Source organism: Asterias amurensis, chromosome 14 (genome assembly GCF_032118995.1).
Source record: "Asterias amurensis chromosome 14, ASM3211899v1".
NCBI classification, from domain to species: Eukaryota; Metazoa; Echinodermata; class Asteroidea; order Forcipulatida; family Asteriidae; genus Asterias; species Asterias amurensis.
Window position 1 is genome coordinate 11,334,330 of NC_092661.1, and position 26,863 is coordinate 11,361,192.

General features: G+C 38.4%; 1 protein-coding gene and 1 non-coding gene across 5 annotated transcripts in view; both read right to left on the reverse strand.

Annotated features, from left to right (window-relative positions):
* Window positions 1–26,863, reverse strand: part of LOC139947482 (dystrophin-like) — a 252,509-nt gene that overhangs the window by 183,868 nt on the left and 41,778 nt on the right. For all 4 annotated transcript variants that reach the window (XM_071945408.1, XM_071945405.1, XM_071945406.1 and 1 more), the window contains 4 exons: window positions 20,965–21,026; window positions 9,348–9,446; window positions 8,913–8,990; window positions 2,864–2,956 (listed from right to left, as the gene is read on the reverse strand). In XM_071945408.1, the coding sequence (XP_071801509.1) occupies window positions 2,864–2,956; window positions 8,913–8,990; window positions 9,348–9,446; window positions 20,965–21,026 (332 nt within the window). The remainder of the gene's footprint in view (window positions 1–2,863; window positions 2,957–8,912; window positions 8,991–9,347; window positions 9,447–20,964; window positions 21,027–26,863) is intronic.
* On the reverse strand, window positions 14,048–14,120 carry Trnan-auu (transfer RNA asparagine (anticodon AUU)). The gene has a single exon. It is a non-coding gene; the product is annotated as a tRNA-Asn (tRNA).

Below are 26,863 nucleotides of genomic sequence, written 5' to 3' on the forward strand. Positions count from 1 at the left end.
CGCGCAAGATTACAACGCGGCACGCAATTCATAGCTATTAGTAACAGCGCGTAATTCTATGCATGCACGCGTACACACAACCCACGCGTAACAGACTCTTCACAAAGTTTTTGGGAAAAAAAATTTCAAACCTCAAATTTTCAACTGTCAAAGTGTCTGTAATTGAGATTTTTAAATGTTTTTTAACAAAAGGGCATTTATGAATGGGGTGACTCGTTCTTTAACGTCTGTTTAAAACCTTGCAGGGTCGTTGCCATGCGCTTAAGGCCCGAGCCGAAAACGAGGGCCTTTATCACACGGCAAATCGACCCTGCTGGCTTTAAACGGCCGTGTAAGAACTCCTCGCTACCCTTTTATTCCCTTGATAATAATCATTACAAAATGCCTGATACCAAAATCTTCAAAGTGAAAACCTACAAGTCAAACGTCCTTGGAAAAATCTCACAAATAATCAAGGCAAAGAAGCCCCCCTTTAAGGGTAGCTAAATAATAGGTCACCAATTATTTGCCAAGACAGGGAATGTTTAATATACTCCCTCTATAAACATCTTTATCTCGGCACAGTACATGCTCAGCCTGACTAAAAATCTGAAGCCGGGCGATAAAACCCTATGTCTGAAACTTGTAATCAACATACATCGAGACAACAAGTACTGTGTCTAGATACCTCAAAGTAATTAATCATTTCTTGGCACATAAAAAAATAAATATGGGGGGCCTGGGCGCAAATAAAATAAGCGAGATCGCCAAATGTAACTCAATGCGTCGGACGATCAGGCATGCCATTAAGACTCATGCATATTGATTGAATATTGTTTTCCATGCGCATATACATAGTGTGTTATCAGATATCAGTCACGATCTGATCTGAAGGAAAAAATGCATAAAAATAGAGAGCCCCCCGGCGCAACGAGTAACTAAAGCATTGCTTCCTGATGAGGCTTGAATGAAATTCTCCCCAAACTAGGCATCATTAAAGGGAAATAGTATGTACCTTTGGTTTTTGGAACGTTTAATTGTTTTTATCCAATACAAATGTAGATATTTGTATCAATAAAACAAAGGTATGAAAACTTCATTTCAAAAAGTGGAGGCGTTTTTGAGATAAAGGAAGAGTAGTCAATAATTTGAATAAACAATCTGAGAAACATATTTGACAGTAACGTTTCTCAAATTCAAATGTTATTGAGGTTACTTGGGCTAAAGATCTGCGGACACATCATTTTAAAGTTAATCCTCAAGATATTTAGGTCATCTTTACACCTTTAAATTGGTATGACTTTTATTGGTTGTTTATTAAATGTAATATGGTCTGGTTTGTTGTTTAGAGTCAAATATTTTATCAAAAAATATATTGAGGGGTCCATACACAGTTTGGTTCTTCTTCCATTTTTCTTTCTCCCCCTTCCATCTCAACAGACCATCCAAGTCTCTTCATATTTGAACTTTGCGACACTTCAAGTTCATGATTTTGTTTCCCTCGCAAGTTGAAGCAATGTTAGCCAACATTTTCCTGAGAGTGTTCGCATATATGAGCAAGATTTGCACAGCTTATTGTGCCCCTACCGCAGGTAATAAAATTGCACAAATCGTGTTACCCTCCTAAGTAAAGTTCATGCACAGTAGAAGTACATGTGATTTGTGCACTAACCATGCACTGCACAACAATTACCCAATCTGCAATGCTGAGGGCACGCATTATAACATAACCCATCTTTAACGAGTCTGCTCCTCTATGAAATGCATGATGGAGCTCTCTGCATATTATTTGTCTGTGCCCATGTCATCAATTTCACAGGTTCCTTTCCCAGTCTGCAGCTTTTATAACTAAAGATATTTTATCGCACCACGGATATTATTACACATTTGAAGCTCAAGTTATTTGACCTTTTAACCTCGGCTGAGATTGTATCCATCACATTTGTGTCAACAGAGTACACTCATTATAGTGGGAAGGAATCAACTACTGCAGGGTGAGACTTTGCATCCAGAAAGGAGAGGAGTGAGGGGGATGGATTGACTTCTTGGGAGTGTGACCTTTGACACAGGCTTCAGTAAGAGAGGGGTGTGAATTTGAAATTGCGGGGTAACTGGGATCTACTAATCAGTTGCTTCTTTAAAGGTAGAGATACGACAACAAATAAATGACCATAAAAACTTGTTTGGTTAAGCACTGCAGCTGTTGAAAGTATAAAATATTTTGAGAAAGAATCCCTTTTAAAGTAGGATGGTTTGAAAAAATTGTCACCCCTAAACAATTGAATCTGACCGAAGATTCATGCATGAATTGGAACTCAGCTTTCTGAGGGTTGGTGTCTGTACGCTGCCTTAAATGTGGTTGGTACCCAAAAAGAAAGATAGGTAATTGCAGTGATGAATTTTGAGACCCAATTATTTAGCACCTTATAAGGGTTTACAAGGTGCTACAGTGCATACAGCAGCCGAACACCGGGGCGAACCCCTTCTCTTTTCGAAAAGTGCACTGGGTTCTTTTACAAGCATTACACAACACATGGGACCAACGGCTTTACGTCCCATCCGAAGAACGAAGCAATGGTTAAGTGTCTTGCTTAAGGACACAAGTGTCACTAGCTATGCACAACAAACAGATGCTTACCAGAATAAGGTGCCCAGCCAATTTACCATGTCACATGTACAATTTTTGACTGGTATGCTGCTAATATCTGCTTAGCTGACAAAAGTAATATTTTCCACTTCAGCGATTCTATGAAGTTTGACCCTGATGTTGCTAAGCAATGATTTCAGCTCACAAACTCCATGAAATTTAAGCATTTCACGTGATGACGCAGTCGATGAATAACGGCAGAAAAAAAGTTACATATCAACGAAATAGTGCACATACCTGCCAATGTGATATGATACTCCAGACAAGTCCGAGCGTCAGTTTTGGGTTACCGTCGACGATGTCATTGTTACTGATGTTGACAAGACGAACCTACAGGGAGAAATATTCACACTATCAACAAAATGTTATCAAAACAGTCCTGCACAAGACTTCAGAAGCCCACTTAAAGGGTGTGTGTGGGTAGCATTGATAATGGGAATGTCAACAAAATGACATGTTGTCATTTTGGCCTAGATGTCATCGTCACAAAGTGATGTCATTTGGTGTCATTGTCATCACTTCACATTAAGTTACTGCAACAATAGACCCCTCCTTGCATATGACATCACAAGCCCAGAACAGTCCCCTCACTGAGGTTGATATAGAGCTACCAATGCGCAAAATCTTTGACCGCGTGGGGGCGCTCTCAATAGCATTTTTATCACTTCCGGAAGGTAAACGCGATTAGTCCTCCACAGTTTTCATAGGCGTTCTGTCACTTTTGTTGCGCCGTAGTTTGAAGTTGCTTTAGAGGTGGATTAAAACGGCTTCTCTAAAAGTCTTATTGTCCGTGACAGATTAGATGTCTGTGGTGGTAATGTGTTCCAGTATTTAATAACTGTTTTGGGTATGAATGAATATACCCCCGGAAGTGATTGAGAGCGCCCTCACGCAGTAAAAAATATGGCCCATTAGTTGAGAGATATGCGCAGTGGTACAAGCATGCATGTTTTCATTGTTTGACATCAAAGATGGCGGCCAGTGCAAGGGGTCTATTGAACCACTAGGTACAGTTCAGCCAGGTATATGCCCCTAATACAATTGTTTAGTTCCATCCCTCTGGTTGACTCAAACAGAACCATTAGGAGGTGTGACAAATATTCACCAAGTCCTCAACAACAACCTTCCACAAAACCATTAACAAGAAATAACACTGAACCTCGATGGTTTAATAACATCAAAGAAACCTATCAAGCAGTATTTTCTGCTTAAAACAGCTTAAGAAATTGGGCCAAGATGTCAGAGAGATCTCAAGACTCCGCGTTTCGGTCAAAGGGTCGACCCTGCCACCAATCCTGATTAAAAATCACAGTGACATGTTGACTGTTTTACAGTCATACACAACCATAAACAGAACATAGACACACAGTACAGTATGTCGCTAGAGTGGTCTTTCCACCATGGCCAATGCCAGGCCAATACCTTTAAAGACTTATTTCTCAATCAATTATACCTCGGCCATACAATGACCCTACCTAATACAATTGTCACTTGGCATTACACACTGCAATTTGATTATAACCACTCACCTGGCATGGATACAAGATTTTCAGTCCTTTCAAGCCAGCTTGCTTTTGTATACACTACAACACCGATTATCGGACGCTATTCTACACACCTACATGCGCAAGCGTGTACCCCACGCCAATTAAGTCTCCTACGTCAACCGTGGCCATATTACATGTACACTCACTAATTATTAGGCTTCCAAACAATGGACATGACTTCCAAACAATGTTCGGTGATAGCATTCGTAATTACGTTATATTAAACAAATTCAATTGGCATATTTTATGTATTGAAAGGTGGGGTGTGCCTTGGTAAGAAGGAAAATACAAGTATTTCACAGCAGATTTAATTGTACTGAATTCTAATTTAAATTTTAATTGTACAAGTTCAAACTGTAGATTATTATAGACGGTCATGGCGGAAAAGCTTCCCTTAAAGGATTTGGGTACTTTTTCCTAATGTCCATAGATTTACATTAAACTTACAGGGTTTGAAGATAATGATAGTGGAAAGCTTCACTTCAAATATTACGTACTTAGGTGCTGTAGTTTTTGAGAAGTTAGTAAAACAATGTCATGAAAATACGTTTGTAAAAGATTTAAACAAAAATTTGTCTCATGAGACGAAAATTATTTTTATGACATTGTTTTACTCATTTCCCAAAACTACAGCACCTCAGCACATAATATTTTCAGGGAAGCTTTCTACTATCATTATCTTCAAACTGTGTAAGTTTAGTGTAAATCTGTGGACATTGTGTTTTTCGTCCTACAAAAGTTACAAACACCCTTTAAAATACATACTTGTGAATGCGATTTCAACAGATTGAAATATGCCTCAACAGTGGTCCGCTGGCAAAATGCCAGTTACATCACCAAAGGACCAGTCAAAGTTCACTCTCTAAGTCACCCAGCTGGGCCCAATTTCATAGAGCTGCTAAGTACAAAAATTTGCTTAGCATGAAATTTCTTCCTTGATAAAAACAGGATTACCAACCAAATTTCCACGTGATTTTCAGGATAAGCAAACAAGAGCTGAATACCAGTAACAAGCAATATGGAACAAATGGAAATTTGGTTGGTAATACTGTTTTATCAAGGAAGAAAATGTCATGCTAAGCAAATTTTTGTGCTTAGCAGCTCTATGAAATTGGCCCCTGGCTAATTTAGTGTTGAAAAGCATCCCTATAGACCATATTGAATATGACGTCACCGTTCAAATGTCTGCCCTACAAGAGGGCATCTGTGCGCGTGTGCCCTGGTGTGTATGCGTGCATGTGCCGTAGACATCAAACCAGGAATGCTACGTTCTGCCTGCCTTATTGGTGTACGCGTTTGGACGCGCATACGGTTTGACCTACAAGATGGCGACTTTCGTAGCAAAAAAGGGGTTATTCAATACAGTCTATTGAACAATAACAAGCTGATGGCAGGCCTTCGTTTTTCAACCGGTAAGGGCACCAAGGCATTTTTTCCATGGTAAAGGAGCTCCCCTATGAGGAAAGTGTTCATTTCTACCAGAGCATTTCAAAGGCACCAAGGCAATTACCAGGGTGCACGGAGTCAATGGCCTCTTTTGCCTCCGTGAAGTATCAGGCCTGCGATGGACCAGTGAAATGACAAGCTCACTGGTCTTGCTGCTGAAAAAGTTAAGCAAACCATGCCATCAAAGTAATCATCCAGCCGGGAAGATGATAGACAGTCCTGCATGCCTCAAAACTGCTTCGCTGGTTTTGTTTTTAGTTTTTGGTATTTTTTTATATATATTTTCAAGAAACCCTGTATGACAGCAATTTTTACTCAGAAACCATTCCTAGATGATAGACAGTTCCGAGTTCCTCTCATTGCATCCTTGTTTTTGGTTTTGTTTGGGGTTTTTTCTTCTTCAAGAAACCTTGTATGACAGCAATTTCTCCTCTGTAACAATCCCTTGAGGGAATTGATCCATGTACAATGTTGATACATCAAATGAAGCATGATTGAAAGGGATTCTCATGTGGTAAATTTGAGGTAATTGAGGTTGTAACATGCACTAGCGTTCATGTTTTGGACTCAAGAGTCCATTTGCAAGACAGTCACATTGGCAGAATGAAATGTTAGTGTTACTATAGGTGAGTGCACTATACGCTGTACCGTGGTTACCCAAAAATGTTGAAGATAAGATAGGGTCGTCATATCATCTATGTCAATTGCCAACAGAGATCTGATAATTTACAGCACAGATACGTAGCATCCGCATGTAGAATGTGAAGTATTTTTTGGACGGTTTTAGTTTACATATTTGTTTTCTATTGAATAAAGCAAGAAGATGTTCAGTTCACTTGGTCTCCAAATATACAGATCCCAGTGCAGTGCTAGCCAGAACGGTACCTGGGTGTCTGTTGGACACCCTGTCTGTAATTTGAACAACTTTATCATTAAATTCTTTTGAGTCAGGTTTAAGTTATTTACCGAAATGTTTAACACAGATCTCATTTGGCTCGCTTCAGATGCTCATCACAACTTGGGTAAACCAATGCAATCGGGTAGGGATACCCAATCTGAATGCAAGGCTCCACAATACAAAGATAGAGTTTGAACCCTGTCCATTGAGATGAAAGGTTTCATCTTTATGATTCAAAGTCAAAAGAAAAAAGGAAACCGACTTTTTATTTTTCCTCGACATCAGCCGCTATGTTCACATAGCGGCCTGCAATTTGTGCATATCGGTGCGATACGGGGGAGAACCCTGTAATTTTTACACAAAAATGTATGACACTTCAAGGAGCACCTTCTCTTTGACATTTCCCAAGATGACAGCAAAAGCCAAAATAACATCATGAGTTTATTGGGAATTTCGCTGGCAAAAGTTTGTAATTGGGCAGTATAAAAGAGTCCAACAGCATTTTTTGCCACAGCTTATTTATAACCAACACCACAAGGATATCAACTGACCCACACCGACCATTACCATACCACCTTATAGCAACTTGAACCAAGACAGGTGCCACTTCTAATTGTGATACCATTGAGTAAGGCAATACTGAAAGCCTATAGCATTTTCCAATGAGATGACAACAATGTTAACAAATAAACATAATTAATTTATTACAAATTTGAAGTCGATAATTTGGCAGTATTTAAGATAGTCTGACAGCATTTGCGCCCCTCCCCCTTATCACCAATACCACAAGGAAATTGACTGACCTACAACGATACCATACTGACCATTACCATACCACCTTAAAGGAACTTGAACCAAGACAGGTGCCCTTTCTGATAGTGATACCATTGAGGTAGGCCATACCCGCTAGCCAGTGGTCAGTATGTGTGGTCATGGTCATGATGGCACGATCCATACAGACCCATCTGCCCCCTAGGGATCCCAGAATTGACCCTCTAATTGAATCCTTCCAGTCTGGTGATTGGCGTCAGATATCGTGTTTATATTCATATATGAAGTACAGCTATTCTCTAATAACTTTGTAATTGAAAGCAGTAGGGGTGAGAAGACAATTTTCCCCAAAAATTGTTGTCGTACAGCAGATTTGTTTTTCAAAAGAAGTCAGTAATCTTCAATTTTTAGTCTTTAACACTTTCTGAACAGAACAAAAATTTAAAGTTCACAGATTTACATAAGGTAAAGGTGAAAGACTTCCATTGAAATATTATTCCATGAAATGCTTACTTTTTGAGAAAACATTAAAACATTTATCAATTCTCGATATCGAGAATAATGGATTTATTTTAAACACATGTCATGAAACGGCGAAACATGCGGAAACAATGGTGGGTTTTCCCGTTATTTTCTCCCGACTCCGATGACTGATTGAGCCTTTATTTTCACAGGTTTGTATAAAAGTTGTGATACACAAAGTGTGGGCCTTTGGACAATACTGTTTACCGATGTTGTGCGAATGCTTTTAAGAGTCTTCAACATCAAATAAACCAATACAAATTTTGACAACACCTTTTTTTCATGCAGAAAACTTGCACTCTTTTGTTCAAAATATTTGTCCAATCATCACATTGTCATAGAGGCTAGGGGCTAATTTCACAAAGCACTAAGATTCATTTTAGGATGTGTTGTCAGTATTGCCATAGCGGTTTGTAGCGTGACATCAAAGTTAGCTTAGCAAATAAGAGTGATTCCCTGTTAAGATCAACCTTACTTCTTTATGAAATCGAGCCCAGCATTTTCCTGAAGACAGTCTAAGCAAACTGATCGAAACTTCAAGTTAATACACCACTGGTTCTTTTTTTGAACCACCACAACTCATTAGCCATAGAGAGATTATTACATGATGTTCACGCAAACCTTACTAAACCAACAACTCCAATTTAGAAAGGCAAACAAATTGCGTTAAATTCCCAAATTGATCCAACAGATTGGAAAGATACAAAGAAAAATGTATGAATGCTTCATATCAAACATCCTTGAGGACCACAGTATACATTGGGTCCTTAATCAAGTTATCAAGGTTCAAAATAAGTTAACACTACACCTGGGCATAATTTCATAGTGCTGCTTATCGGTTTATTTTATCAAATTTAATGTTCACGCTAACTGTAGCAGAAAGCTATTTCCAAGGTTAGCAAGGATATTTGGGCAGCCAGCTTAAGTGCACTCACCTTGAATATGCACCATTACGGCATTAATGTTTTGTCAGCATGTCTTTTCATGTGCTTACGTTTAGAAGCACTATGAAATGGAAGCACAAAATTGGCTGTTAAACATCTATGAAATTGGTCCCTGGGTGTAACAAGCAGTTTAATTGTTTCCAGGGGGAGTTTATTACCTGATATTGGCTTAATATTTGCAGAGCTCTGTTGACGTTGTTCAAGTGATGCAATCGCATATGACCCTTCTCTCGTTTCTGCAAGTAATACAAACATCTTGGGTGAGAATTGTTATCTTTCAGTCTACTTGGTAATAACATGCACTTTAATCCTCATAAACATGTACATGGCCTCTGTTGCCAAGTCTTTGGCCTTGATGCCCCCTTCACAATATTCCTACAGACTTTCAGACTGTCCAATGCAAGCACCCTTTGCAAAAAGAAAACGGCCTTGCCCTCTCAAATGAAATTCCAGACATGCTGCACAGGCCACTTCACTTTAATCCTCAAAAAAAAAAAAATCACACTCAAGTGCGCTAAAGAAACTTTCTTAATGGTACAGCAAAGCCTTGAAGGTATTTATTCTGTGGATGTTATCTTAGGGTGGGTACTTACTAGTTTTTGTCCACCGAGGACTTCTAGAAGGGAGAGTAGATGGTTGCCGTCCCTCAGGTCTAGGAAAAGATCGTTCACCAGGCTGCTGCTTTGTTTGTCCTAAAGAGAAAAAATAAAACAGAAAGTAAAGAAATAGTTGTGTGTAAATTCATCATGATATGCTGTCTAATAGTAGTGTACCTTCCAGAAAAATGAAGTTGAATTTGTTTGTGCACTGCAAGGAACCCAGGTAACCACCGTTTGTGTAATCGACACGCACAAAGCTTCACTGCTATGTTGACATTTTGCCAATTCAGTAGGCCTATAGCGTGAATACAAATGATGAAATTGCAAAATTGGTGAATTGGAAAAAGACATCAAAAGCAGTCCTGGAATTACAAGGAGACAGCAAATGCCTCTGTTGCCCTGGTCTTGGCCTAGCTGTGCCTCTTCAAAGGTTTCCCAAGCTCCGCTCTTCAGACCGGATGGGAATCATATGGTGAACGCAGCTTCATTCACACTGCCTCAACCTTATGGAACAATCTCCCAGAACACATGAAAAACATTGACTCCATTGTTAAGTTTAAGATTGCTTTAAAGACGCACTTATTTAATATTTAATTCATCCATTTTGTTTGTTACCCAGTACATCTTGTCTTTGTATTCTGTTGTGTTTTTCTCAAGGGCGCTTAGGGACATATTTGATTTCTATGTGTTGTGCGCTATTTTATTATTATCTGTTTGTCCTGTACATTTACACTTATTGCTAACAGAAGGGGTTTGTCCCGGACTCCCGGTGTTTCTGGCAGTGGCTGCTGAGTGTGCTGCAACACCTAGAAAACCCTTGTATAAGAAGGTCTCACAATTAAAAAACTTCAAAACCTGTCTTTGTTTCTCTTTGTTCCACAGTTAATGTAGAACTAGAGATGTTGACACAGTAAGGGCAATTATGATAGGTTTTTTATTTTTCCAGCAAAGTTTGATGGCAAAGGTGCAGTAGATAAAGGAAAAATGTCAGGCTGGCTTGGCCCAATTTCAAAGAGCTGACCGAGGTCGAGGAGAAAATATTGCTTTATTATTGCTAAGCAGAAATGAGCGGAATACGGTGCGAATGATGCATGTGAAGTGACACAGTAGTTTAGCTGGTAACCTTTTTCTAAAGAGCATAACATTTCAGAGTCAACACTACTCAAAAAGAGCAAACAGATATATTCACATGGTGTTATGCAAAGTTTTAATTCTACTCAAGCATATCGTTGTTGTGCTTCCAAGTGGGTACATTTTGTGCCTTAGAAGCAGCTCTATGAACCTTTTTGAGGTTTGGCGGACGTTATACGCGCGCGTCACACGTCGCGACTGACGCCACGCTCACCATGTTGGTGGTCATTATGTTTACGTGTAAACGCCGCGTCCACTAAAATGCACACTTTACTGAATAACATACGTTCTATTTCTATGGTCAATACGCACAAATTTACCACAACTTTACAGTGTTGTAGCTTTGTGTCAGCTATACCTCAAAAAGGCTTATGAAATTGGGCCCTGGTGTTTGTTTTTGAGTTGTTTGATACCATTATCCGATATCAGAGGCAATCAACACTGGCATGGAGGTGATTACCTCCAATGAATCCATTTCCTTAGTGGTATTATCAGGCTTGAACATTCCTATATATCCAGGCATGATATTTGGTCCTTAAAAGAAAGTAGGAACATTTTCATTACGTTTACACTTGGTTCGAAAGGGGCGATCAAAGGAGGATCAGATCCTGCACAGGTGATCAAGGCATGGAGGAAGAACATGATCAAGGACAATCAACAACTAGTGTAAATGCAAGAGTGATCAGGATTTGATTCTCTTATTTGATCCTCCTTTATTGCAAGATCAAAGGAGGATAAGATCTTGCCAGGTGGATCACAAACGTAGGATCAGACACATCAATTTGACGCACCAACTACCGGATTTTTGAACCATCTCTATGATCGAACAGACTAGGGGGTGTGGGCGAGTTCCAACACACTAAAATCCATCAATATATCAATATTACTCATGATACTATTTTGACTTCAATATCCTCGATGTCAAAAACACTTTAAGGATGTGAGATTATCCAGATCAAGTGTAAACACAATGAAGAACAATTTTTCTGAATTTTTCAAGGTCCAAAAAATCAGAAACAGACTTAAGTAGGAAGAATATCATGCCTGTATATCTTCTCTTCGCGAACACCTCTGTAAATTTAAAGATGGTAAAGACCCAAGAGGAACCTTTTGGCCATATTGACTCAGATTTAATAAACCATAATAATAACATCAACATGGCTGGTCTTTAACACTCGTCTGCGAGACTGCTTTGAGCATGTACACATTTTTATCATTTGTCCTTAGGCGGGCAAACCTATAAAATAACCTGCTGACAAGTGCAACTCTGGCAGCTGCCTTTAAAAAATATGAGCTGAAAGTTTTGACCAGTTACAGTACAATAGTGCTTTGGGAAAACTTTTAGCATTCACTCTTTCTGTGCCAAGGTCGCGTGTGTACGATTTATTTGTTGTATTCCTCAAGTGCCAATACTGTACATGTATTCATTTTATGTATTCAAAAGTGTACCTCAAAAAGCTGGGCATTTAAAGGCAGTGGACACTTTCGGTAAACAGTATTGTTCAAAGGCCCACACTTCGTGTATCACAACTTATATATAAAACAACAAACCTATGAAAATTTAGGCTCAATCGGTCATCGGAGTCTGGAGAAAATAACGGAAAACCCACCCTTGTTTCTGCACGTTTCGCCGTGTCATGACATGATAATTGTTTTAATGTTTTCTCAAAAAGTAAAGTGAACTTCTTTTTTTTTCTGTTCCGAAATTGTATAATGGCTTTAAAACCTTTTAGGAACAAAAATAACAGGCATATAGTTAAAAGACCACTTGCACATGATGTCACAGGCTTACATTGTACAACAGTGCCCTCACAGGCCTAGTATTTCATCTTTGAAAGTGTTGAAAGGGCAATGCAATTTTCATTTTGCAAAGGGCACTTCATGGGAAACTTTTGAAGGGCACCAAGGCCAAGACCCAGGGGCAACGGAGGCCATTTTTCAAAAAAATCTCTCAAAACTTTATTTGTAGGGAATGATTTCATCCAGCAATTTTGCACAGTAAAATATTTGGACAGAACAGACTTTGTGCACACAGAATGGTAATGTTGAGTAGCAAATGATGATTTTTAGTAGCAACTGATACAATTTGTGTAGCGCTATACTATACGAGGGAAATCGTTCACTGAGATTTAATATTGTAGTTAAGTTCCATTGGTTTTCTTTTTTCAGTGCTTTGATCTTGTTGAAGAGGCGCTTTACAAATGCTCTGTCGTATGTATGGCATCCGAGGCCTGCATGTAATTCCAGCCCTGCTCTCATTGAAGTCAATAAAGACCTATCATTGGCTGAGAGGCGTGCACAGAATAATAAGCAGGACAGTTTTTTTTTTTAACTTAGTAGTCTCCCAACTTCTGGAATCTACTCCGCGGCCTCAGAATAAATAGCAAGATAAGTTCCCATAGAATACATATCTACACAGCAAAGTAGACATGTATACACGGTGCTACCACAAACGGATTACACATTGATACCTCAACATGCAATGCCTCAATTCCCAAATACATGACATGGCATAAATACATTCTAAATGGACTGCGAAATGTTTATAAGAACATGTGTACATACACGGACATACAATTTATGACACCTTCTGGCACGATATGACGGTGACATAAATATTCCAACCCTAGATCCTAAAGGATCTGTTATCAATTCCTGGAGGAAAGAATTCATAACATCTTAGACTTCAACTTTCCCAACCTTTAAAGAGATGCAGTGGCCACAGAACTTTCTCTACCAGTACCAAGGTTGAAATTAAAACTGGAACCGAGGCTAGTGATTTTAGCATCAGGTTCAGTTAAAGACAGTGGACACTATTGGTAATTGTCAAAGACCAGCCTTCCCACTAGGTGTATCTCAACATATGCATAAACTAACAAACCTGTGAAAATTTGAGCTCAATCGGTCATCAAAGTTGCGAGATAATAATGAAAGAAGAAAACACCCTTGTCACACGAAGTTGTGTGCGTTTAGATGGTTGATTTTGAGACCTCAAGTTCTAAACTTGAGGTCTCGAAATCAAATTCGTGGAAAATTACTTCTTTCTCGAAAACTATGGCACTTCAGAGGGAGCCGTTTCTCACAATGATTTATACCACCAACCTCTCCCCATTACTTGTCACCAAGAAAGGTTTTATGCTAATAATTATTTTGAGTAATTACCAATAGTGTCCACTGCCTTTAACTCATGACCGGACAACGGCCCTTCCATGGCAAAACGGCCAAACTCAATAATTTTGGTTCTGGTTCATAGTTTTAATTCTGATTGTAAAAAAGAATTGGTCCAGTAAAAGTTTTAAAAACAAACAACAAACAACAGTTCGAGTCCGGGTGATATGTGTAAGCGAATGTAGTTGATTAATAAACTATGTAGTACACACAAAAATAATGCTTTTAAACATTAAAATGCTACAAAAAGGTTTCTTGCATACTATTTGTTTGATCCTGTGTACAAGCACGTACAAAAATAATTGTTCAGGCAGAATTTGAACTCTTTCTCAGAATCAAACTTACATGTTTTCCATTTTTTCAAACATTATTTCCAGGGGGGTTGAACAAAGAATTGACTAGAGTGGGATTCGAACCAATGACCTCCGGATTAATGTGCCGGCGCTCTACCAACTGAGCTATCTAGCCCTATGTTGGCAGTGTCCCTATTTTGTCAATATCTTTGTCAGTTTCCCTTGTGGTTTATATTGATAACATTATTTCCATTACAGATTTATACAAGTTCACATAGTAATATTTGGTTTATATGCACCCCTTAAATGTCCCAGTGTTGTATCTTTAATTGTGCTTGTAAACTGCTATACATTTGCCTCTAAAGACTTTTTTGAGCAGATCCCTTTGTATGATGCCCAGGCACATTATCAGGACATTCCAATAAATTCCCGAATGAATTACTCAGGATTTGACATAACAGATGAAACTCAAGGATGTCTAAGTTTGTTTCCATTCATTCTGCTTCAGTTGAGAGCATTGCAAGGAAGATGTCCTTGGTTTGTCACCACCATAACAGAACAAACAGCCCAATCTTTAAAGGCAGTGGACACTATTGGTAATTACTCAAAATAATTATTAGCATAAAACCTCACTTGATAACGAGTTATGTAATGGGGAGAGGTTGATAGTATTAAACTTTGTGAGAAACAGCTCCCTCTGAAGTGAAGTAGTGTTCGAGAAAGAAGTAATTTTCCATGAATTTGATTTCAAGACCTCAGAATTAGAATTTGAGGTCTCGAAATCAAGCATCTGAAAGCACACCATTTCTTGTGACAAGGGTGTTTTTTCTTTCATTTATATCTCGCATTTTCGACGACCAATTGAGCTCAAATTTTTCACAGGTTTGTTATTTTATGCATATGTTGAGATACACTAAGTGAAAAGACTGGTCTTTGACAATTACCAATAGTGTCCAGTGTCTTTAAAGGCAAAGTATACATTTGGTTTTTGGAACCATTTGATTGTTTTAATCCTTTGTAAATATAGACGTTTACAATAAATTTCATTTCAAAAGATCACCAGGTTTATGAGAAAATGTCCGCTCAGTCCATGCAGGAAAATAAGGAAAACACAATTTGTGACCTTTACTCAGTAATGCTTCTCAAATTCAAATTTTACAGAGATTCCAAGTTCAGAGGCCAGCTATGCGTGAAGCCTACCCCCGCCCCATTAAAAAAAAAAAAGATTTTGGAAGGCCTGTTTTTCTCTCTCGGAGAACAGAATCGCCGCCCGAAAAAAAATTGTTTAAAAAAAAGGGGGGGAAAAAAGTTTTTTTCCAGAAATTTTATGGACAAAAAAAGTGTTTCAAAACGCATCAAAAAACCTCTTCAGTATACTTCAAACTCACCTGAGGTACACAGGAGATTTTGCTGGTTAATGTGGAGGGTCGATTGTGTCAGATCATTCCCCCCCTCCGGCTAAAAATTATCCGCTCACTAAAATCCTCCGCTTATTACTTCTGCCTGTTGTTGAAGAGTCTATGCTCATGGAGCACCAATGAACGAATTTGCTAAACGAATCGGGACAAATTTGTGCGCAATGTGCGTTTTGCACTCTGAATCTGCTGGGAGAGCAAAAGCAATCTGCAAATTTACGCTATGTTTGTACGGCAGCTCAAATTGGCGATTCTGATAAACTGCGTGCAATCTGAAGATTGTGCAAACTTTGTTTTTTTTGTACACACGTGCGCAATATGGCAATGCATTGTCATCATTTTATATTTTTTCTCCGGTCTCACCCCAATGCGGGAGAACATGGTTGCGGGGCGTGAGAGCGTGAGACAGACCCGTAATGCGTGAGTCTCACGCCTAATGTGTGAGACTTGGTAGGTCTGCATTTATAACCACAATACTTCAAAGTGAAATGCTTCTCGAAGTGCTTTACAGTATTGAAAGCTGTTGTAGGCTTCTAAACAAAAGTTGTTATTGCTATTGAAGAGTGATTACCTTACCTTGCATTTTCATGCAAGAAACAACCTTCTTGCAAAATTAAGATAAATATATTTTTGCACCGACGCGACGATCAGGGGAAGTGATTCTTCTTTTCCTACACACAAAAAACAGTACATTTGTAGTTTTGGGAGTTCTTACTAACTCCAAGCTCCAAATACTTATGTACCCCTGATCTTCCTTGAAGCAGTCGGTAACATGTGAAATATTTCCAGCAAACAAAATCTATACCAAGGAAGCTCCTAAAAACATTGGCTCTCAACAACCCGTGAACAAAGCTCACCAACTAAAAACAGGTATTCTTAAAGGAACACGTTGCCTTGGATCGGTCGAGTTGGTCTTTGGAAAGCATTAGAAACCTTTTGTTATAAAATGCATATTGGTTAGAAAGATGTTGTAAAAGTAGAAAACAATGATCCACACAAATTTGCCTCGAAATTGCGTGTTTTCCTTTTACTTTGAGAACTAACACGGTTGGCCATTTCTGGGAGTCAAAAATTTGACTTCCATAAATGGCCGACCTCGTTAGTCGACCGCGTTAGTCGACGAGCTAAAAGGAAAACCACGCAATTTCGATCATTGTATTCTACTTTTAAAATGCATTTTATAACAAACGGTTTATAATGCTTTTCAAAGACCAACTCAACCGATCCAAGGCAACATGTTCCTTTAATCACCATGGCAACCAGAGAGAGGACAAGGACGAGGATGAAGAGGACTGCATCTTCTCCTCTGGCATTCCTTTACACATCACGCCACCTTGTCACCAGAATAAAAGTTCATCAATCACTGCTTATCACCCTCTGAATACCTCCGGACCAGGTCTCTCAGTATTGATTTGTCTGTTGGGGCATCGCGAACGCTAATCGCATCGTTCCGCTGAATTCAAACGTGGTACGTGTACCAGTTCAGCGCTTCAAAGACTGGCCACTCCCACTGTTAAGCAATGCACGATAGGTTTACTGTATGGGCATTTAAAGAAAAGTATACCCAAAGTTGGTTTTTTGAATTGTTCTGATTTTTTTTAATCATATATAAATGTAGATGTACACAATAAAACTATCATCTGTGGCGGGTATATCGCTGAAAATATTGAGCGACTATGTCCACGCACGAAGAATAATCCTAAAAGGTGAAGGGTTATTTTTCCAAGATGGAGTCTTGCCAGTCAGGGCATTCAGAGGCATTTTGTTTTTTATGCGCCTAGCTCAAAAGCAAAAAGGTTGAAGTTTAAGTGGTAGGAAAATATATTTGGTATCTTTTCAAGAGGCTAAAAGACCTTTCAATATTTTTTTTTATTTAACTTTTTATTATTTAGCAATCAGCAATTGGGGAGCTTATTTAGTGTGAATAATCCTGCTAATCTGAGCAGCAAGCGTGTCAAGGATATGTACACACATGTAGGAACTCCCAGCAATGTGTAGGTAGGCACCAGGTAAACATGTCATACATTGCATGTACTGTTCAGCACGGTGACAAAACGTATCAGTTAAAGGCAGGGTATACATTTGGTAATTGCCACTTGCATACAATAATTAACCTGTGAAAATTTGGGCTAAATTTGGTCATTTCAGTTGCAAGAAAAATTTAAAGAAAAAACGCCCTGTTGCACTGAATTGTGACTTACAGATGCCTGAGAAAGGCTTCATGCCTGAAAACTTTCTCAGATTCAATCAAATCTTAGGGTGAAAAATTGCCTCTTTCGATATCAAGTAAATTTTGATAGTGATGAATTTTTGGACTAACTACCAAAGGTATGCTACCACCAAGTGCTGAGGATTGACTAGAAATATTCAAAGAGTGGCAACACAAATTTAACCGACCACACCAACTGCTTTCCATTTCAGTCAATACTTATGAAAATGTGTAGTGTTTTTCAGATGACGCGATTCATAAATTATAAAATAATTTTTAAAAGAGACTAAAAGAAAAAGCCTTTAAAATAGTGCCTGTGATATGAAAATGAGATGTGTGTTTTTCAGATGATGCGACTCATCATTTTAAAACAATTTCTAAAAGTTACTTTCAAAGAGCTTTTAAAATAATGGCAGTGAAAATGAGTCTTTCAAATGATGCGAAGCGATGCACGAGTTATAAAATAATTTTTAAAAGGGACCAAAAGAAAATACCTTTAAAATAGTGGCAGTTATCATTGGATTATAATCTTTAAATCCATTATTACAACAAAAAACACCCGATGTATATTCGTTTTATCAATATCTCAAAGCAGGTGTTTTAATTTGAAGTGCTGTAATCATTTGAAAATGTGTCAAAAAGTGTTTTTAAACTTGTTTTAAAAAAAGAGCATGTACATGCAGAGTTTGTCCTTAACTTTTTCTACAACTAGCCAACAGGGTCAGATTTGTCACTTATTAGTCCATATTTCAAATTAATTAGTGAGCATTCTTCATTTTTGACTGGTTCTTAGGTGTTTAACTGGCACTTGGGGGGGAAAACCTCAAAGGTCCATCTGGCTGCAGTGCAAGCAGGCCCGATCAATTCAGAGGTAATAGCCTCTGTTGCCACTGGTCATTGCCTTGGCGCCCCTTTAAATAGAAGTTATCAAGGTCCTCATAGAGCCTAGAGGTGCCCTTTAATAAAGAAAATGCCTTGGTGCCCTTCCAAAAAAGAAGCATCAGGCCTGACAAGTGTTTCCAAAAACGATGTGTCAATTACATATTAATATGTTATTATCGTTTTGAGTTCATGTCCCACACTACACAAAAAGGCCACCAGAAAACATTAGCAAAAGAACCAGTGTAAAAGCTGACAGACACATGACATGACAAGCTAACTTCTCCTGCCCCTTAGTCAATAAAAAAGATAAGTCCAAAAACGTTCCTCCTTTGTAATGTCACTGCTCTCTAAAACAGGTCAACTACATGCATGTAATACATATGAGTCTGTTGTGACACTATCAAACCCTGGAGTAGGAAGCACTTAACCACCCACATTAATCCCTTCTGAGACACGCTGGAATTACCGCTGCCTACAAGGTAATTCAAGTGATCTTTAGGTTGGATTTTGTCAGATTTTTTAGAAATCAGGGTAACAACATTTACGTGCAACAAATGTTCGTAACAGCTGACATCTTTTTATAGATGACTGGATTAGTCGCTTCGTGTAGGGAATTTAATGTCATTTTGTGTTCACATAAAGTACGTATTAACCAAAGATGAGAACTTGATGATCATTCACAGGATGGTATAAGGATGTAAAACTTGGGAAAATGCAACTGCTCATAAATTGTTGTCATCTTTAACAATATATGACCCTACCTTTAACCACCAGTTTAATGTTGAAAGGGCAGAGTGCCGGGATTGAAAGTAAATAAACTGTTCACTCAAACATCACATTTCACGCCTTCCTGAGATCACAGGCTTTGCAAGAGCGAAATTCTGTTCACCCGACTATTTTCGACTGTTTGCAGGGTCAACCTTGCTTTCAAATGTCCAATGGTGAATTTCATGAAAAGATGCACAATCCCCTTTTTTATTTACCTGCACCAGGAATTAAATCTGATGAATGTAAAACATTCCTGAACACGGCTTCCTGGTCTGGGTTCCAGAACCTCCCAGGGGAGACATTGCTAACAGTTTTCCACTTAACAAAAAAAGGCAGGATACCAGTCACATATAGTACACATATGGCATAGTACTTTGTCAGGTAACCTTACTCCAGGGTAAGCACTTTTTGTATTGTGCTTAGCTACTTTGTGTCCATTATAAGCAGCTTTATGAAATTTAGCCCTTTTCATTTTCACTGAGGTGAGTGTTACAATGTAGCTACAGAGGGGGGGGGGCTGTGAAAATTACAGTCTCAATTTGTGTGAGCAAGACGAAGACTCAATGAAAGAAGCTGTTGCATTCACCTCATCCAGATTGAATCTTATTATGTATCACAGCTTCGTGTCATTCCGTACGAGTAAACCTTTCACTATCCCAAGCTCATGCTCCAATTTTAAGGGAGAAATAGGTCGTCCCACAAACAGGTAAATAATTGAAGGGAACAGGTAATGTGAGTTTGAATGGAATTGAGTAAGCATTAGATCGAGTTAGAATTCAAGACCCTTGTTTGAAAGGTGTTGTTTTTTGTTTTGTTTTTGAGTGACCTGAATTCGGTATTCGCTCAAACAAGTCTTTAGGATTTTGGTCATCATCCCCATTCTAAAATTTATTGAAACATTACAAAGAATTTTTTTTTTATTTATTGTTTATGTTATATAGTGAGGAAGCTGAGTCCTCACAATATATGCAAGCTTGTTATTTATTGACAAAGTTCATATTGTCCACGCACACATTCAATACAGTCAATGCAACCAGGGAGTTAATTTTTATTTTTTAACACATTCTGCAACCTCTTTCACATCAGCGTACTTCAGCCAAACTAAAATTTTAGTCCAAAATGACCCCCGTTTTGAAAAATCCTAAGGAGGCCCCTAGATGTACAAGTGTAGAACAATCCACTTCACCGAGTCGAAACAAGGTTGTTTTGAGAGGGTTTTTTGGGGTGTATTGGCAGAAATTTTGCGTGTTTTGGCACACAATTTGTTCCTATCAGCCCGATACCCTAGAGAACCCTGCAGCCAATTTCACGAAACGCTAGGATTAATCCTATCTCGAGTTAGGACGGGTAACCCGTCTTAACTTAGGACGGGCACATTGTGTCCTAACGTATAAGGATACGGAACTTAAGTCGTCCCAAGTCCTAATATTAATCCCAAGTTAGGATGAGTTTGGTGAAATCGACGGCTGGTCAATAAATAATATGTTTCCTAGACCTGATACTCCATTGAGGCAACAGAGGTGATTGCCTCCATGCCCCCTGATCATTGCCTCGGTGCCCTTAATAATACTTCAGTAGAAATTTACATTCCTCATAGGGTGCCCTTTAACAAAGAGAAAATGCCTTGGTGCCCTGGCCCTTTAAAAAAACGAAGCATACAGGCCTGCTTTCCTATGATTTGATCATTGATTGATACACTGATACCATCATCGTGTACCTTCCATTACACACTGTGATAGACTTACCTTTGATAATTGTGAGTTGACCCACTTTGTAAATGTCTTCTTTTGTATGTCTTCTCGCTGATCTGCAAAAACGACAAGCAAGAAATTGGGTGATTATATACATTGGAAAACTAGAATGATATCTGATTGTTTATTCTTAAACCCCAATTTTATTCACGACTTGTGTGCAATTTGTTTGGCTGCTGAAAATAAGCCAGATTATTTATGGATGATAAATCTTTGTTGATTTACTGCCTGAAGAATGATATAATAAATTTTGAATACATTATCTATGGTGCATTTGTCACTACTTGTATATTTCATGGCGAATACAAGTAGGGTTTAGGTTGGATACAGTGTTTTTACATCTACTAAAAGTAATAACAAAATCTTTTAAAACCAATTTGAAATCTAACAAAGTGATTATGTACAAGTCATCTCCGTAAGATTTTTTTTATATGACCAGTTAAGAGAGTATAGTTTCCTTTTTGCATGTGTTTCGCAAGGAGAGTGGAAGGGGGGAAACTTCACAGGAGACATCCAAGTTCTAAAAATAGTCGCAAGGTGTGATATTTATACAGACACACAAATTAACCTTAACGAGAGTCAGCCTTCTTGTTGTTTGGATTATTAAACAGCCTACTTCACGCTGGCTCTCATCCTCTCCAACTTTGAATTCTAAATCATACCCCGGAGCAAGAAACACATACTTTTTTTCCCGTCATCTTTTTTTAATGTGCTGTTTTAGAATCATCTTCCACGGATCCCCCTTTGGGGGAAGATAGCACTAAGGAAATTCCCTATACAATCAGAAGGCTTAGAGAGTCAACAATTCCCTTTAACACTTTCTCAGCCCGCAACAAAAACATCTTGAGACTCCCCCCATGGCTTGAATCCCTTGTATCTTTGTACATCTTGTAGTCGATGTATTGTTAGCGTTCGTGGGTTGTGAAGTTACCCGCTGATGTTGATGAGTGCAAACACAGCGCAGCAAGCAAAACACGGTTTAGTACATGTAGTAATGTACCGTGCACATATCGGTGATTTCTGGTGAATTTGAGAAACATCATAATTTGGAAACATCTTGGTACATTTGAAGAGATGTAGAGATCTTGGTACAGATAAAGAAAATAAGACAAAATATAACTATTTCAAGTAAATCTTTTATGAAACTTCAAGGAGGATAACAACCTCAAGATCTTTGGTATTTATTTTACAGTACACGCTCATTGAAAATTAGTTTAGGTAATTGCCGTCTCTTCAATGCAATAGATGCCCTAATTATGGGACATACGTGTAGCAAATAATGTCTCATTAGCTTGAGGAAGATGTGGATGTCATCCTTCCAAAAGCTAATTTCTTATTATTATACTCTACACAATGCAAATTAATACTAACTTGTCAGTTTAGACAACCAGAGTTGCAATAAAAAGCTTTTAAAGCATGTTTACACCTGGTTCAGGAAGCCATTCCATGATTACAGCTCAACCTCGTACTCATGACTAATGATGAGGCAAATGGTCTGTCCCACTAGGGTTGCACCGAGTGCAGAATGAACCAGGGGCCCCTTACAAAATCTTGACTCGGGCTCAAGATCTATCAGACAATCTGTCACAAAGCAGGCCTGATACTTAACGGAGGCATCAAAAGCGACTCCTGCCTCCATGCCCCCTGGTCACTGCCTTGATGTCCTTTAAAATCTCAAGTAGAATTTTAAAGTTTCCGCATAGAGTGCCTTGTTCTGCCTTGATGCCCTCTAAATTCTCAAGTAGAATTTGAAAGTTTCCTCATAGAGTGCCTTGTACTGCCTTGATGCCCTTTAAAATCTCAAGTAGAATTTTAAAGTTTCCGCATAGAGTGCCTTGTACTGCCTTGATGCCCTTTAAATTCTCAAGTAGAATTTTAAAGTTTCCTCATAGGGTGCCCTGTACCAAGGAGTAAATGCCTTGGTGTTCTTGCCCTTTCAAAAACGAAGCATACAGGCCTGCAAGACAACGCTAAAAAGTAGACAACAAATGTAAGTCTTTGCTCCAATGCACAAAAGGTTTACAGGGTATTTAGTAGGTTAACTTTATGATTTATAGATCTTCAATAAAATCTGCACAGTTGTTGCTAAATGGAATTCTTGTGACGAAGTTACTTTCCAAAATGGATGAAAAGGTGAATGTGAATAGTGGGTCAGATGTCAATTTACCTGTATGAGCAGGTATGCAGCTTCATAGAAAGCTAGCTACATGTAGACTCCTTTACCCAAATAGACACCTGGGGACTTTCATTTTAACAGACTGTTTTGAACACATCAGATAAAAATTGGTTCACCTACATGTACTTCATGTAATTCTATGCGTTTATGTACATGTAGCTCAGGTGCTAAAAGGCAAAGTATACCTTTGGTTTTTGGGAACAGTTTGAAAACCTGTGTTAATTTCCAAAGATTATAGCGTTTTTTAGGTTGTGCCAGTTATGTCGAAGATTGAATTTCAATTCATTGGAAGGCCTATCTATATCTGTCTTTTTAATTTGTTCAAGTGTACTAGTATGTGGCTTCAACCATTGATTCCCTATTTAAAATTTCATTTTAAGTTTTACCTTAGGAGCTTTTCAATTTCAGAACGCTATTTTGTTTCTCTTATAATAACAAAGTTTTTTAATCCAAAATTTTAGAAAGAGCAATTTTTTTTTTTTTTAGCAGATGGTCCAGGGGTAATAGATACATGCCATCGTCACACTTACACATGTTCGCTATCACATAATTCCAATTTATTACAACTTAATAATTTGTTTTAGTGCAGTAAGGTCTGTGCCTCCCACAATAAAAACAGTGCATAGAGTTTTACTTACATGTATGAGGTTGTTAGTGTTTAAATTATTGTTCCAGAACGTTATTATTTTCACATAATAAAGAGTGCAACTCCCAACCCAAGTCCTCACAGGACAGGTAGAGGTGCGTAAATATCTCTCCCTTCACACAAACATCATGTCCTTGAAATGGTGTCCAGCAACCCAAACTAGCTGATAGATGGTTACATCATCCTACTGTATACCTACAGTGCAGGCCCTACCTGTGAATGTACAGACACTATGCCCAGTTTGTTATACCATAGAAAATCCTTGGTCCTTTCTTTATGATTATACCCTCAATGATTTTACGCACTGTGTCTATGCAGTCTACACACTTAACTTGCATTTTTTTCATTTTCAATAAATCAACGTTTGCACACTCCATTGGATCAACTTAACAATAGAAATCAATAATCTCAACAAGGGGATATCCTAGGTTAAGTAAACACAGTGGAACAATAGTCGGTATTTCTTTTATCCCGAGCACCCTGGTTGGAAATAAAAAAAGCCAGGGTGGGATGACCTTTGGCCAATTCGGATGTTTACTCTCACAGGTAATGTACTAAGTACAGGTGCCAAGTATCCACTGAAACATAGACCAAGTGAATGGTGGGCTTTGAGTGACCTTTGGCCTAATCACATGACCTTTGCCTGGACATTCTCTGTGGGATTACAGAGGACTCTTTATCATCTCTTTGCTTGGGTGCAGTTATTGTGGCCGTTTGATTGGATTAGTTAACATAATGTCCAACTAGTTTAGACCATGTTTAGACACTTATGATAGAGTGTGCAATATTTTACACAACTGCAAGAATGTTTCATTCCTCCAAAACATTAAAAGTTCTCTTTGGTTGAAGTGTTATTATCAGAAATTGCATTGATTCATGTGTGATTTATCATTATTGAGCATGGTTTGAGGTTAGAGTGTGTGGAAAGGTTGCCAGAGAATGATTTCCCTAACAATCTCTGCATATAATCACAAGTTTTGAGAACACTAAATGCTCAATTTCGAGTCGCAAATTTTAATAATTCTTTTTAGTAGCAACTATTATATTTTGTGTAGCATTTGGTATACCATACTGAGGAAATTGTTAACTGGTTGTTCCTGCAGCATGCATGCATGAACAGATTGGGATTTTATAGCACCATCGATGTAAAACCAAAGAAATTTATCATAACTCAAGTTTCTTATTTCAATACAAATCGCAAAAGTGAATGCCACTCACTTTAACATGAAACAACTAAACTCTAAATTCTTTAAGAAGTGCTTGCAGTACATTTATCATTTACGCATAATAATTTATAACAGAAGATGTCAGCATGAAAATTAATCAAACATCAGAAATGAGTTTCATAAATTCCAAGAAGCCCTTCAATGGAGTGAATCACCCCCTGCATGTGGGAATTCCTCAACGGCAAGTCCATGGCTCCCAAAACACACCAGCAGTGGTTTGAATTGAAGTCACTGTTCCTCCGCCACTGACACTTAAAGGCAGTGTACACTATTGGTAATTGTCAAAGACTAGCCTTCACAGTTGGTGTATCTCAACATATGCATAAAATAACTAACCTGTGAAAATTTGAGCTCAATCGGTCATCGAAGTTGCGAGATAATAATGAAAGAAGAAAGCACCTTTGTCACACGAAGTTGTGTGCGTTTTAGATGGTTGATTTCGGGACCTCAAGTTCTAAATCTGAGGTCTCGAAATCAAATTTGTGGAAAATTACTTCTTTCTCGAAAACTATGGCACTTCAGAGGGAGCCGTTTCTCACAATATTTTATACCATCAACCTCTTCCCATTACTCGTCACCAAGAAAGGTTTTATGCTAATAATTATTTTGAGTAATTACCAATAGTGTCCACTGCCTTTAAGGGTCCATCAACTAGAGTCCCTGGTCCACAGTGAACAACAACAGCCCCCAATGTATTGCAGGGTTATACCCGTGGAGTGGTTGAGTGAACTATTGGTCATGACTCATGCAGAGTACCCCTCCATACTGGTAATATTCACACCAATGCTACGTCTGTCCTGACTGAGGTCGTTCCAATTTTATTAGTTTGTTTACAGACATGGTGACCGATTTTCTTTTTAAAAAATTGTTAAAATAATTTCTTTTAGGGCCTAAATCCATACTTTGTTTTCCTTTTCTTTTCCACGGTGGTGGGTCCTCGTTGATAAACAACAGCCACCAATGATTTGCAGGGTTATAACCAAGGAGTGGGTGAGTGAACTATTGGTCATGACTCATGTGGAGCATGGAGGTAATCCTACCTCCATGTGTGGAGTACCCAACCATAATATTCACACCCGTCTGTCCTGACTGAGGGGGAAATATAGTGAATGAGTCTGGTTGGCAGCAGGTCAGGTTTCACACCTGTCTTATTTCCAATATATTTTGAGTACACTGGATGTACACTACATTGATTGCTCTTCGGTTTGATGGATTGCCAGTCTAACACCTGTCCAGAAGCTGGAACTAGCCATTTACATACAATGATGCATGTAGCTTACAATGATGCATGTAGCTTACAATGATGCATGTAGCTTACAATGATGCATGTAGCTAGGACATAATGTTCCAAAATAAAATATAATATTTGAACAGAAGATGCATACTGTGCATCAATTGTGTCAATTTGGGATTGCTGTGTTGCCTTAAAAACCTAAACTTTCATTTCTTATATGTAAAAGTATGATACAACAACCTAAAAATGTCTTTGCAGTAATGTACTATTTACATGTACTAGTCCACAAGTGGCAATTTGGCTCTGCATAACTTGTACAAATGGCTGAATCAAGTATCAAGTAATTCTCCTACATTTGTTTAATGCTTTGTAGGACTGAAAACTGAACGCCTACTATCACATGATGTTGAGCCACAAGCCCTCGGGGTCTTGTGAATTTTCCTCCCAAATCCGAGTGCTTCTAATGCATGCAATACATTCTTAAGTACGACTCGGTAACAACTGCAATATGTAGACAGTGTAACAAAAAGACCACTATTTCCCATTAACATTCAAGATTCACAACAACGACGGAAACCGATGCAGCAAGGGTTATTAAATGCAGGAATAAA